This window comes from Beauveria bassiana, assembly GCF_000280675.1.
Source record: "Beauveria bassiana ARSEF 2860 unplaced genomic scaffold BBA_S00001, whole genome shotgun sequence".
NCBI classification, from domain to species: domain Eukaryota; kingdom Fungi; phylum Ascomycota; class Sordariomycetes; order Hypocreales; family Cordycipitaceae; genus Beauveria; species Beauveria bassiana.
This window is the reverse complement of record NW_007930836.1, coordinates 1274571-1288915: the sequence shown is the minus strand read 5'-3', so window position 1 is coordinate 1288915 and position 14345 is coordinate 1274571. Positions and strand designations below refer to the sequence as shown.

Below are 14345 nucleotides of genomic sequence, written 5' to 3'. Positions count from 1 at the left end.
AGACAGCCCACTGTAGCCTCCCCTAACAGGTAGGTACAGTACCGAATCTGCTGGGCTTCAAAGGTACACGCATCACCATCTACGCGCGTGTCATGGTTATCAATTGTTTGCTCGCCCGCTTGGACTATACTATCCCATAATCAATTCCAATTTTACTCTGTACACGCATCTTCTTCATCCTATCACAGCGCCAAACAATCTCGATACCGCCCTCCATCTTCGCGCTTTCCCGGCTCGCCCACATTCTCGCGCATGCACTCGTCCTCTCCATACCAACACGTCCTCGTAGTCATCTCTACCCGTCTCGCCTTTTACACGCGCCGCGTTTCCTGGCATTCCATGTAATCTGTCGTCATCCTAGCCCGGCCTCGCCCGTACTTATAACACACAGTCTTGGTGCTGCCCGTGCTGCCCGTGCCTGCTTCTATTATTAAATTGACATGGGCCATCGTATCGACCCAGTTGTACCCAGCTCAACCGTACTCCGTAACTACAGCACGGATAATTAATACAGAGGTGCGAATATATAAATAAACACACAGTTCGAGTCTTTTCCCCTTTTCAATTTTCAGGCTTTTCCCTACTTCTTGTTAAATTGAGTCTCTTTTGATCTACTTTCGACATCAACCCAAAACGGAACAAATTAACATAGAGTTTGCCCCTCCCACCGCCAAACCGCCAAACTATACCGCCACACCTGCCCCTCCCATTATCAACGCAAAAGGATTGACAATGCTGGTCTCATCGAACAGTTTGCCCACCCTTGCTCTGGGGTTCGATTAAAAGAGGAATGCCAAGTAAAGCGTGTAGTAGCTGGAATGCGCCAACCAAAGACTTGAACGTTTCCCATGCCGGTTCATCTCATACAGCAACCTTGCCGGCTCTGACGCGGCGCGATTAGTTATCCTCTGTGGCCTGTTTCGACGCCTTTTCTTCCTCTGCCCTCTTTCACAGGACCATCCAATCTACTTTTGCATTCCTCACGCCCACTGTCCCTGACGAATGGCAGTCCCTCGGTGCCTGGCACGGCGGTCCCAACGTCCGTTCGCGTTCCGATCAAGAACATCCCGCTCTCTTTGAGAGTGGGGGGGTGAAAAGGTGAAAACGTCCCTTGCCTCGGTCGTACGAGCCAGTCAAAGAATTACATTACAGCACATCTTTTTTTCGAATTTGTGTAACCATCCAGTTCAGCGACATCGTGTCCTCAGGCCCACGCTCCCCCCGACTTGGACCCCGGGTTCCCTCTGTGTCACGCCGGCTGCATTCCAATCGCAAGGCAACGTGCGCCAGTACTCGGTACACATTGCATCATAACGCCAAGGGGAAGCAAGAGGGAAAACACGTGAGAGCATGATAGCCTGAAGAAAAACCCAGAGGAAGTCTATGCGCTGAACCAGCTGAAACAGTCTCTTCTGCGGCGTTTTGAGACCCAACCGGTCCTGATCAAAAAGCAAAAACGCACACGAGCAAAAGAAACCATTCAACGACCCCAGTCGTGGTGTTCGGTGTTCCGCAGTTCATTAACCCACGACGTCGATCATCAGCTGTCACATCCATCAATCACAGCTGATCAAGGCTTCTCCTCACGTCTGCACAGATCGATATCGCTCATTCATTTGCAAACAGAACATTATTCAAGTCCCTTTCATCTTCTCTTGGCGCCGTTGCTCCTCCTTGTTGCGGCACCTCGTCCTACCGTGATGCCAAACTGCTGAGGGTCCGTGCCCCCCCTGCAATGATACTGTGCTTGCTGCTATCTCACACTTGCACGCTCAGATCGACAATGCATCTTGGGGCCACGGGCTCATTCAAAAAAAATTCGCTAGATTCATTTCGGGGTCTTGCTCGATCGTCACTCCCACAAGCATGCGAAAATAAACAGAACAACCTGTCGTTACGCACAAGTTCTTTTACTTGACAGGTTCGTCCTTGACCAACAACCGAGATGTCGTAACCAAGTTGCACTTCTATTTTTTGCTGGGTTATTCATTTCGCTCTGGTGAAATTCAGTGCCAGGGACCGCGCCAAATCCTTGAAGCTCCCGAGGCTACCACGCCGCTAGCCATGGATCTTCCCGAATCCTGACACGATTGACATGGCGTTGCAAGACTTGCTGGCCTAGTAGTACGGAGTAATCACCCTCTTTTCCTTGCCTGCAAATTCTTCTTCCAAGGGTCTTTGCTCGGCGAGAAATATGGTGGTTTCCGCTTTTCGTCTGTTAGGCGCGGCCCCCAGTTGTGTCTTGCGATACTTTGGTTCACAATCTGCGGTAAGAGGTATCGATACTTCTTTTCCTTACAAAATGATACAAAATTCTGTAGATGAAGGTGTTGTCTATTCATTGACTTCTCAGCGACTGTTTGCCGTGCCTTACCCAGATGCATCAACTGATTACCGTGTCAGACGGAAGTCATCTCCTACCACATCCCTTGCTTCCTACAGTCCCCGCCTCGCCGCCTCAACGGGCGACTTGATCTTCTCAAATCAGCATTTCATTTCGATGCTTCCTCCTTACAGCTGGCCAATTGTTCATGCTCATCTCGCCACCTGTCTAGCCTCGTTACCCCTCCCTGGTGAACAAATGCCTTGTCGCGTGTCTCCTCCTCATTGCTTTTTTTTCCTTCGGTGATCCCACTTAACCCCTGTCCGTTTATACGTTTACTAAAAAAGGGTTGATCATTCAAAGTGCTTGCATACACAGCCGCTCTTCTTGTCTCCAATATACAACGTGTTTTAAATTGCGAATCCCAGTCTTTCTTGCGGCCGGGAATTGAGGCCTTATTTTGTAAGTAGCTAGTCTTGGCGACATGGAACTACGGACACAAGTAGTCAATGTAGCGTCCAAAGCGGGCAAGTTTTCTGCAGTGCTTCTTATCTTTCATTGTCTGCGTGAAACCAAAGCGGAGATTTGCTTTTGCAGTCATTTGCGAATCGTGCGGCTGATGACTGAGCACTTGTGAGCGAGATGGATACAAGGTATGGTACGGTAGCATAGACAAGTACAGCATTTTGATGGCGCAGAATGTCGCTTGTTCGGCGGCGTTGGAAAATGAATACAACTGCTCTCCAAATATTCTTGGTGTGAGGCTTTATTTCAATAAGAAAAGAATGTTCATGTTACTCGAGGTACCCTTCAGTAGCAAACAGTGTTTGACTCTTGCGGCACATGTCCGTCCAGAAAGACTTAATGCGACCACCTCCGTCCTACACATCGTACCATGACCACAACAGGCAGTTGCGCATTGAGAGAACAACGCCATGATGGGAATAAGACATCACCAATCCAAGAACTAGTATACATTAGGGTTAGAAAATGCCGTTCAAAGACACAATGTACGCCGTAATCTGGTATATTGAATGCTAAGACTTGAAGAATGACAACCAAAAAAAAATTCTGACATGTACATGCAACTGCCAGCCATCATGAACTCGCTCAAACATGAACATCTCTCCACTTGAGCGTCGGAAACTCACCCAGCCGCATCAGATACCTCTCCAAAGGCTCCGGATCCACGCCGGACATCATCTCCGGTGCGTGCGAGGTTCCCTCTCCATTTTCTCCTTCCCCATGCCTTGATCCATTCCCTTCCTTCCCTTCCCCCTCTACTTCTTCTTTATCCTCCTTCTCTCCATCTACCCAAAAGGCAATCTCCCGCGCATGATCCGCAAAGTATCCCCGTAGCCTCGCGCGCGCCAGCTTGAGCAAACCCCCCCGCACCGTGCGAAAGACATCCTCCCACGACGCCGCGGCCCCGTCGGTGCCTGGCCAGCCCCCGCGCACGTCGCACAGCTCCAGGCTACGCAGCGTCCGCGAGTGGCGCTGCAGAAAAGCAGCCAAATCCCGCAGGCTAGCCACGTGGGCGCGCACAAGGGTCAGTGACTGAAGGTTGGCGAGGTGCGTCTGGGGGAGGAAGTCGTCATGTTGGTGGTGATGCCTTGTGCGCTCGCCATCTCCGCCGCGGTCGTCAAGGTCGAGGCGTAGCTCGCGCAACACCCACGCACTCTCGAGCACGTCTTCGAGCTTGCTGAGGATGCTGGGATCCGCGCGCTGCGCATCCGTCGTCAGCTGCAAGTCGAGATGCACGAGCGAGTTGAAGAGGTTGGCGATGAGGGGGAGGTAGCTGGCCTGATCCATGGCGTCGAGCGCAAACGGAGCCATTTTTAGAGCGCGCAAAGGCTGCATGTCCGTCGCGAGGTCCACGAGCATTTCCACCTGCCATCCGCTTGTCGTGTAAGCGAGCTGCCGCCTGAGCTCACTATCCGCATCATCGTCGCCGCCGCCGCCGTTCAGAAGCTCGGCGTCGAGGCCCAAGTCCGCGCGCGATAGAAACGGAAAGCGCTCCCACGTGAGCGTCAGTTCCTCCAGCTTGGGTAGCCGACACAGTGCCTCGCACAGCAGGTCCGCTCTAAGCGGCACGATGCGCTTCTCCTCGGGATGCGCCCTGAGGCGTCGCGCCACCGCGATCGTCGGCCACAACGCGGCTTCCAAGCTCTCCGGCCCTGCTCTGTCGCCGCTGATCCACGCCAACAGCTCCTCGTCCTCGTATACGGCGCGAGAGCGTATGCGCACCCGCTGAATCTGCGCCGCGCACTCGGGCCACCGCGAGAGCGCATCCAGCCGCGCCGCATTGTCCCGCCACGGCACGCCCACAAATTCCTTGCGCGCCAGCAGCACACGCAGGATGCTTGATAGATGCTGGCTGGCGAGCCGCAGCGCGCCGAGGTCAGCCACAGACAGCTGCCGCGCGACGTAGAGGAGAAGCTCGTGCGGCATCCGGCTAAACGGACTCAACTGCGGCACGTCTGCGGCGTACAAGTCATCGTCCATTGTTTCTCGATATTATCAACGAAAATAAAACGAAAAATGAAGAAGAAGAAAGTAGCAGACCGAATCGCAGAAGCGGTAAACGCCGACAAAGTAAAGCTGGGCGTTTGCGCGTGTAAATGGATTCAGCAGTTTCCGCACTGCTGGCAAAGTTGGGGATACCTGAAGCCGTTTTTCTTCTCTTGAAAGACTTGCAGTTCCAAAAACTCGACCGGGACAAAGTACAAGTATACTCACGATAACCTGGTACGAATGGCGGTTATTGTTCTCGTCGTAATGGCGGCTACGCGTGGGCTGCGTCGCCAGCCGAAGCAGTCGCGCGCGGGGAGCGGGTGGAGCAAGGCGAAATGCGCTCGCACTAACAGTTTTCGCGAGTTATCTGCATGGAGAGCTGTTAGCAGCGCTGACACCGAGAGTAAGCGCGCCCAGGCGGGCCTGAAATTTTGACCAGCCGCGACCGGGAGAAGGGGGAGGGGGGGTTCAAAATTGTAGCGACGAGCCCTGTCCCCCCCAACTCCCATCCGCCCCGTCAATCTCTCGGAAGAGTTCGCACGATACGCGCCCACCAGCGTCACGCGGCCATGCTGTAGGCTTTAACGCGGAGTTCCTGAATCTCATCATTCAGGTCAGCGTTCACGACAATCAACTGCAAGCCGTTCGTCACCCCTTTTGGCATCCGCCATGTTCAAGTGCGTATTGCTGCCCGCCCAATTTTGGAGGCGCCCGTGTTTTCGGTGCTGACTCTCTCTCCCAGGGCTTACAAGAACCTCTCGCCCAACGCCAGGCTCGGCGTCGGCGTCGGCGTCCTCATCTGGGGTACGGCTGGGCTCTACCTCTCGGACCGCGCCGAGGAGCGGTTCGGCTTCAAGCCGACAGAGCAGGACAAGGAGGAGCTGCGGCAGATGACGCCGCACATTGTCGCGGTGGAGAGGGAAGAAAAGTGACGATGATGTTCCATATCAACAACGGATGGTGTGTAACCACGCTGCCTTGTTGTCTGTGCCACCCATTGTTTGATAGTCCCATCACATCACGTCGACGGCAAGATGCGCTCAACATGTTTGTTTGTTTACTAGGGTGTATTGAATAGCTAATGATGAACTAGCATTCCTACCACTCAAACCAAAGCTTTTTGTGCAAAATAAGCCAAGTACTTGAACAGAATTCCCCTCCGCCCCGGTTCGCACCCAGTTGTCCTTCTCCCCCTCGCAATTTTTTTCATTCAGATACCACACCTAGGGTCCTCAAACAAGGAAAGCCACAAGTAAGCAGAGAGAGAGAGGAAAAAAAAAGCAAAGTATCAATGAACCGCCCAAGTCACGACAGTCGCGACAGATTACCGGGTACCTTTTGCGGTCACATGAGCCCCCCTTCCCCGCCTCTATCGTGATCAGAACGCGAAAAATAAAAAAGAAGTCTAATAAAATTGTCAACACCCACCCCGTCTATCCGTAGAGAAATGCGTTGTAGTACCAAACATCCACCAGAATTGCCTCATCAGAGACATCATGAGGCAGAGGTATCAAGCGTAGCACGCGAGTTTGCGACTTGCCCATGGGTTCCGTCCGGGGAGTGTAGAAAAGAAGCCCAACCATGATTCTCGAAAGACTAAAAATCAGTAGCACGTAAAACCAGAAAATTCAGAAACCAGAAAAAGCAATTCGCAACGCCTCCGAATGCATCTGCCTCCACTGAGCCTTGTTTGATAACGTAATATTCCCCAAGCGACGTATCTGCGTAGTGCAAATTTGGATTGAATATTTTTTTTTCGTTTGCTCGTTTTGTTTGTTTGCTTCGTTACGTCGGGTTCGCGCCGAGTCGTATATGCTGAACAACCGCGGCAGCAGTTGTCGCATTGGGAGACTATGCGCAGACTTGAGCCCGTGGCTCAAGCCCAATAGAGCCGAAGCCGAGAGGCCTGTCACAGCAAATCATGCCCGTAGCTGCATACGCTCAAGAGCGATTTTGACCGCCAGCATTAGGAGGGAACATCTGAGCCCAGTCAAGGCTGGACTGCGGCTGCTGGTTCGAGGCACCATACATGGGCATACCACTCTGGCCGGGAGGGACATTGTAGCCGTGCATGTTCTGTCCATTCATGGGGTTGACGTCGCCTCCATAAGGCTGAGAGCCACCCATGACAGGAGGAGCCATGCCACGACGATCGCCGTTAGCGGGGTTGTCCATGCGTCCCATGCTGGAGGAGCGAGAAAGCTGGTGCTGGTGTTGATGCTGGTCGCCGGGCATACCATTCATGCCATCCTGAACGGGAACCATGCCAAAGGGGTGAACCATGCCGTCGCCGGGCATGCCGCTCATTTGGTTCATGTCACCATCGGGCATACCAGCAGCCTTTTGCGCCTGGGCGTTCTTTTTGACGTGCGCCTGAGGGTGGGAAAGGTGGGAAGCTCCGGTGGGGTTGCCACGGCGGATGGAGCACTTTTGAAAGTGGCGCTTCAGGATATCACTGCGAGAAAAGGTGTCGCGGCAGAGAACACACATGTAGGGACGGTCACCAGTGTCTACGCAAGCGGGTTAGCATGGTAAACGCGTAGAGGTCAAGAGGGCATTGGCATTGAGAAACTTACGGCGCAGAAGATGGCGCTTCAAGTGCTTGGCGTGCAGATAGGTCTTGGTGCAGTGAGGGCAAGGAAACTTGCCATCGGCATCCTTGACGGGAATGACCGTGTTCTTTGCAGCCGTGGTACCGGCGGCGGGAGCAGCAGGGCGACCCGGGGCGCTGGGCAGGATACCTCTGCGACCCTGAGAGCCTACCACATGAGTAGGCTGCTCCGCGTCGCCCAGGACACCGTTGTTGGGCATGAGCGGGCCGGGCCCGTAGGGCGAGCCGACGCCATTCTGGCCCATGAGACCACCGGGAGGCATAGGACGCAGGACAGGAGGTCCGCGACCACCAGCAGGCGCGGGAGCGATGGGCTGCGGGTGCGGGTGCGAAGGAGCAGTGGTGGCGCCGGGCATCATGGGCTGAGAAGTGCCGTAGCCGGTGTGCGGCGGGTAGGGGTTCTGAGCCATCGAGTACATGCCGCTTCTAGCACCGGCCTGGGTGCTCTGAGGGTAGCTGGGAGGCAGGTTGTGCGCAGAGTTTGGCGTGTTAGGCGTACCAGTGCGCGGGGTGTGCGGGTTGCTACCGTAGAGGGGCTGCATGCTCGTGGTGGAAGGCTGCAGCGGCGGCAGCGTCTGAGGCAGAGGAGAACCTGGCTGACCGTGATGAGGCGAGAAAGAGGCCGGCGACGGGTAACTGTGAGGGTTCGAGGTTCCGTTTATACCATTGGTGGGATAGGGAGAGTTATCCATGCTCTTGCGCGCAAAAACGCGTCGCGAAAGATTTCTGGGAGTTGTTTTTTTGGAGAAACGGTAGTCGAGGGCGAAAGGCAGAAGTGCGCGACGGCGAAGCGGGCGGACGTCGACGACGCGGGAAAAAAGTCGCGATTGTGTTTTGACGGGTAGTCAGTCGTTTGCAAAGGAGCAACCGGACGATCGATGACCTGACGAGGCAAGCTCAAAGTCGACGATGAAGGCAAAAAGGCCCAAGAAGAGGATCTTGACGTTGGTTGATTTGGATCTCCACGCGGTGATGGTAAGAGAAAAAAAAGCGGCGGCGTTCCAGAAGAAGTGGATGAGGCTCGTTGGAGGCACCTACGAGGTTGTGTTTTTGGAGGGTTCAGAGTGGAGAAAATGGGCCCCGTCGGTTTATGTACTCTGGGCTTTTTCCCGGTTGCCCTTGGACTTGGGGGGAGGGGGGGAGGCGGCTACTGTACCTGGGCAGAGAGCGACGAGTAGCCGGCAGCAGTGGAAAAAAAATGAAAAAAAAAAAAAATTGAGGAGAGGGCAAAGGGAAGAAGGGGGAGGGGTGAGGGAAAGGGGGGGTGGCAATTGCGCGGCGGCCGGGTGCGAGTGGTAAGGGTTGGCAGAGCACACGAATGGTAGGGTGAGAATTGGTATGTGTCTGGAAGTATGATGGCAGATGATGGTGGCAATAATTAGTGAGGGTGGTGAATTTTGCTGCCTCTGGTTTAGCGAGTTTGAGGATGGTGGTTGGCGCTGATTAGGGTGCTGTGGCGGCAGTGACTCGGGTCTGGGCAGGTGTAGTTTAGCATCTTGGGCACATGTTTGCAGCTGTTTCCAGTGCGTGAATCATGTCATTTTAGCAAGGGCAGCGCAGTAAATTTCTACCTTCAGCGCTCCTGTCCACTGTAGCTCACCGGAACCGTTGGATTCCATCCCTTCCTCTCCGAGTCTCTATAGCGTGTTTGCGCGCAGGCGTGGCTTGTAATCCGTGGCGAGTGATGGATCCACGCCCCCAACCTGTACGATTTTTATTTTGTCCTTCTTTTCCCCTTCTTCTTCTTGGTTGCTCGTGCTGCAAGCAGAATAGGGTTATGGTGATGCCGAGAGCGACGACGGCGACCACCACCGCCTCAGCCTAGCTCACTTGGGGCACTCTATGGCACCCTCCGCCTACGACTACATAGGCTAGCTTTATTATTATCAAAAATTGAATAACGAGAAGGGATAAGAAGAAAAATTATAATAACACACAACACGTATTATTACACCCAACCACCGCTATCGCTATCGCCATCGCCGCCCGCACCAAGAATTTTCTGGGCCCGCCCCCCTCCCCCCAGGCAGCGAGTCGCGCGGCTGGGCGGGCACGCTTGGAAGGATACCTGTACTGGAACCAACCACGCCGACCCGAAATCTGAGTTTCGCCATGACGAGGGAACGCAAAATGCGAATTGCAATTGTTTGTGATTTCGAAATTGGCTGGTTCTACGAAGCGGGAGCCTGTGCCAGGCACGGCCGCACAGATTTGGAGGACCGACGAGCTGTCGAGTGTTGCAGGGGAGCGCAGGGCAAACGCCGGTCATTGCGACAAGAGGCAACAGAGCTTGCTGCGCATTGATACATGGTTACATTAAAGCGAGGGAGCGATAATGTATGAGAACAATTCACCGAGAATCATCGAAGAAGAAAATGAAACAAAAAAAAAGAGCGCCTGCTCGATTAGAGAATGGCTCGTCAATGCCTGGTAAACAAGAGCGCCATGCATGTCCCAGGGGCCAAGTGCCCTGTCCACCCACTGCTCGTCCTGTAAATACGACGCCTTTGGCTGGACCTAGGTAACTCGTAGGCCAGCAATATACTTTTCAGTCTTGCGCTATTATGAGGCTAACTTTGTTATTCAATGAGCCCATCTACCAGTACGTACAAGTACTTACAAGTCGTCGACTCGTCAAATGCTCTGATGTTCCGTTTTTTCCGAAACGGAACACAATTCAGGTAATTATTATCGGTACATGGCGTCTCACCTGAGCCTGCAAAAGTGGTCACGAGAACGCATCGCTTTTTTTTCGGCATTGTCTGCATACATCGCAACGCCAAGCTCACCACCATCGCCCTATGCCTCACTTGCAGTAGCGGCATGACTCCAACTGAGCTGTTTTAATTTTGCCACCATCTTAATTTCTAATCATGATCTGATCATGTCGAGTTACATGATTCATCTTTTCTATTCAGTTTCATTACAGTGAATGCACTAACCAACTCAGTCGCCTGCAAGTAATAGTCGCGGCTACACCAACAAAAGAACTCATTTTTGAAATAGAGAGACAAAACAAGATAAGATAAAATAAAATCCCTGACTAGTTTTTGCCTGCCCGTCGCAAAAATTGCACTAGCCAAACGTACTGGCACTGTATGCGCAAACGTAAACCCCCCATGCTAAGATAGGCGCGGTCTGAGCTGGTTGGCTGGCAGCTGGCAAAAAGCTGGGACATGGACGAGCGTCCACCTGCCAGATCAGGCCGCCCCGCGGAAACACGACTTTTTTTCGGGGACAGGCCACTTACTCGCGTCGCTTTCATCGTCCACCTGGTGTCGTCTAGAGCGCGCGCACCCCCGGCCGAGGGCGAGCAAGGTGAAGGAGAGAATTCGGATCGGCCGACGGAGCCAGTGCACATTGATGTGCAAGATTGAAAAATTAAAGGTATGAGCTAGCCAGAAATGCGGTGTGCGTGAGACCTCGTAGCAGCTATGCTGGCTCAAACGGGCGATGCACAAAAAGAAGACGACGAGACTGACTAGCAATTGAAACCAGTCAATCAAGCGATAGGATAAGAAAACTAGTAAATTTACAGAGAAGGGGGAAAACACCAGTGTGTGGTTATTAGTTGGCAATCGAATTAGAAAGTAGATGCCAATTCAGTTACAGAAAACTGTCGTCTGTTCTCACCTCGTCGTCTCATGCAAGAGCTGTCACGTCACGCAAACAGGGCTGCTGGACCGCCCGCCATGACACAGGACATGCAATGGAGGACGCAGCAGGGGGTGCCTTGTGGCCGCCAGATTGATCCTTCTTGTCCAACTGTAAAACCAGCATAAAGTATTAAAATATAAGGTGTTGAAGGTCGGTGGGGTTTCCGTGCAGGGGCCGTTTCTACAATGCGCCAGCAGTGAGCAGCCATCGCAGCCAGGCGGAGCCCGCCGGTGCTGGGGACAGCGTTCCGGGTGGTCGGAGTGGTGGGCTCGCACACCATTTGTTCGGCTTACGGCAACAGAATAGACGACAGGTGAGCCTGACAGCAAAAGAGCCAGTGGGGGCAAGCGGCAAGAGACGAGCGAAATTAAAAAAAAAAAAAGATCATGATTGATTACAGCTTGTCATTTTACAAGATTAAAAGCCATTATATTTCCACCTCCCGGATTACACCGGCGGGGGAGTCGTACCACAGGACATAACTAGTAGCCAAGAAATAAAAGGTGTGGTGGGGAGAGGAGTAACCTTTCAAGTTGTCAGTATTTAGTTCCCTGTTGCCTGTCTTCCCTGCGCGCCCGAGCAATGACCATGTATGATGTTCCGCGTAGCTGGTTCGGCGGTGGGTGGCAAGTGGGTGGCTGCGACTCCAACTACCCATCCATCACCCAGCTCGCTTGCTCCCATCGCAGCAAGCCGTGGATGTGTGGTGGACTTTGCTGGTTGGAATCTTTATTCAGCGGGGAGCCTGCTTGCCTCGCCCTCGTCGGAAGGACGGCTTCCCACTCCCAGCTTTTTGGGGGGCTCCCCCCCCCTAAAAACCATCCATCTCAGCTTCGCTTTGCGTGAGGCGAAAGAGGAGACTTGGCAAAAAAAAAAACATGAGCCTTATGCCCCTCTTTGTGCTACGTTGGTCGCTCTTTAAGGAAACGTCTAAAGAGCAACAGTTGGACTGCAACCGCGACCAAGACTGCCGATTCAACCCATACTTACTCGTAGACACATGGCCAGGCACACCAAGAAAGATAAATACGAAATCACGAGCGAGTGATAATGAGGACCGTCCGGCAAAGTGGCGGCAAGTAGTCCATTACCTCATCCATGTCACGCCACCTGGTAAACAGTATCACCGAGAGCCCGGCACCTATTGTTTGTTGCCTTACCTTTGCCTTGCTTGCCTCACTCGCTCTCTCCCTCCGAGTCCGCCTACACTAGCGGATGATGTGCTCCTGCCAGCTGGAACATTGATATCAAGCGTTGGCGCTCGCTGCAGCCTGGATGCCTGGTTGTGACAGATCGCTTATTGCCAGCCCAGACCAGGGTGCCACGACAGGGCCTACCCCGGCATCAGAGACGGCACCCTCGCTGACCACAGCACAGCGCGCCATACAAAGAAGGCGTGTCAAGACGCAAGATCTCACCTACCGTATCCAGCACTGGCGTTAGCATACCGCTAAAAATTGATCCACCACCAGCACGTTGTCAAAAAGACGGCGGAGGGGGGCGGAGCAAGACATCGAGCATTGGCCAAGCTAGGAGATGGAAAACCGCGACTGAGAATCAGGATGCCCCAATGTTTGATCTCAATCGCACCGGTTTTTTGCCAGTATTGTCGATTTCTCGGGACGCGTTCGTGGAGGATGACCTTGATGTGTCTGTCTGCAGCTCGTCTTACTCGTGGCCTATGTACACCTGCCCAATGCCAAGGGTCACCCTCCCTGTAATTAAAACAAAAAGTGACAGACGACCAGTACGTACATTGCGCAGTGTCAAATGGAATGAATAGCGCCGCAGAGGCCGGAGCAAAGGCCGCCTTGTGGCTAATGAACTCGAACCGCGTTATCGATCCCATCCCTGCAACCCCCTACGTGAGAGTCGCGGAATGCTCTCATTGAGGCTTAAGATCAGTCACTAAACAGGAGCCAGTCCCCCCGTCTGAAAAGCTCAAACGGCTGCGGTACGTCAGTCTGGGGAATACAGATGCCCTGTGCAATTTCAAAATTCCATGAAGACGATGTCATTCTCGTCGGATGGATACAAAAAGACTTTTGCTAGTGGCGCCAACTCCCCTACCCCCTTACCCCCTGTCAGTCAGACTTACAGGGGATAAAAATTCAAACATCACCTGAGCAGGGAAAATGATAATATTTGAGCGGGCATATTGCTCAAAACCGTCAGGTTTCGGAGCCTGTTCCCAAACAATCATGTGCGAGATGCCAGCCACGTCGTCAAAGGTAATATCGGCGCGCTTTTGCTCTTATTCAGATTACAAGACCAGCATGTCGGGTACACAAGAAGAGAGCCTCGAAAAACCCCACCATGGTCGCATTTTTTAGGTCCATTTGCCGGCAACTACTGGAACCCAGTTGCCAGTCCCAGTATGCTGGGGGCAGAAGTGCGTGTGGGTAGGTGGGTGGTCTTGACCAGCATTACCTAGGCTGCTAGGTAGGAGGGTCCCGTAGAAGTATCCGTACCAGTATGCTGGTAATAAACCGAATCGCCGAAGGAGCAATTCGACGCTGCCAACTGCACATCGCGCACGTAGTTGAAACTCAGCCGTGGCTGGAATTTGCGTCGAATCTCCCTAACTATAGCTGAAAGTAGTTTCAAGGATAAGCTGGTGAGTTTGAAACAAGTCAAGCCGCAATATTCCTGCAAAATACGAAGTAACGAAATCATTAATGCTGGTTGCTATGACCAGCACAAAGAGTTTCGTCTCATGGCTCAATCTCACATTGCCTTTTCCATCAATGAGCAGTTCAGTAAATCAATAGTGGAGATGGGACACGCCGCTGAAGACTCGTTAGCTGTTGTGCCTTGTCTAACCAGTTACTCCGATATCTGGGTATGAGTGAATTGCTGCGTGGAGTGGGTACGGGGGCACACCACTTCCCACCACCTGGCACCTGGCACCATCAACAACCAGCCATCTCACACGGTCTGTCATCTCCATCTATTTGTGCTAGTGATGGGCTGGTACAGGCGATCCAGGGAGCCCGCTGGAGCCCCCAAAAACCACCACATCTAGGCAGTGGGATCTCCCCCCCCCTCCAAAAGGCCCAGGTTTCCAGGTCCCGCGTGCGAGACAACCAGATTCGAGGTGGCCCAAAGGTGGCCCTCGCTATCCACTACCCGATGCACTGGAGGTCCGGGTCCATTTCGTGCGCCTCACCAGCATTAAATGCTGTGCGGCTCTGCTGGACGAGGGAATCCACAGTCAACATCAGGTCGAAGGAGGGGGGG

General features: G+C 53.3%; 3 protein-coding genes across 3 annotated transcripts; 1 reads left to right on the top strand and 2 right to left on the bottom strand.

Annotated features, from left to right (window-relative positions):
- Positions 1–3433: 3433 nt before the first annotated feature.
- BBA_00420 (uncharacterized protein) lies at positions 3434–4828 on the bottom strand (the record flags this gene model as incomplete). The annotated part of the gene is made up of 1 exon (XM_008595517.1): positions 3434–4828. The coding sequence occupies one exon, from the start codon at positions 4826–4828 to the stop codon at positions 3434–3436; it is 1395 nt and encodes a 464-aa protein (XP_008593739.1).
- A 678-nt stretch (positions 4829–5506) lies between these two features.
- On the top strand, positions 5507–5769 carry BBA_00419 (uncharacterized protein; the record flags this gene model as incomplete). The annotated part of the gene is made up of 2 exons (XM_008595516.1): positions 5507–5514; positions 5580–5769. 2 exons carry the CDS (start codon positions 5507–5509, stop codon positions 5767–5769), a joined length of 198 nt encoding a protein of 65 aa, XP_008593738.1.
- A 1009-nt stretch (positions 5770–6778) lies between these two features.
- Positions 6779–8140, bottom strand: BBA_00418 (C2H2 transcription factor; the record flags this gene model as incomplete). The annotated part of the gene is made up of 2 exons (XM_008595515.1): positions 6779–7347; positions 7414–8140. The coding sequence occupies 2 exons, from the start codon at positions 8138–8140 to the stop codon at positions 6779–6781; spliced, it is 1296 nt and encodes a 431-aa protein (XP_008593737.1).
- Between the last annotated feature and the right edge of the window lie 6205 nt (positions 8141–14345).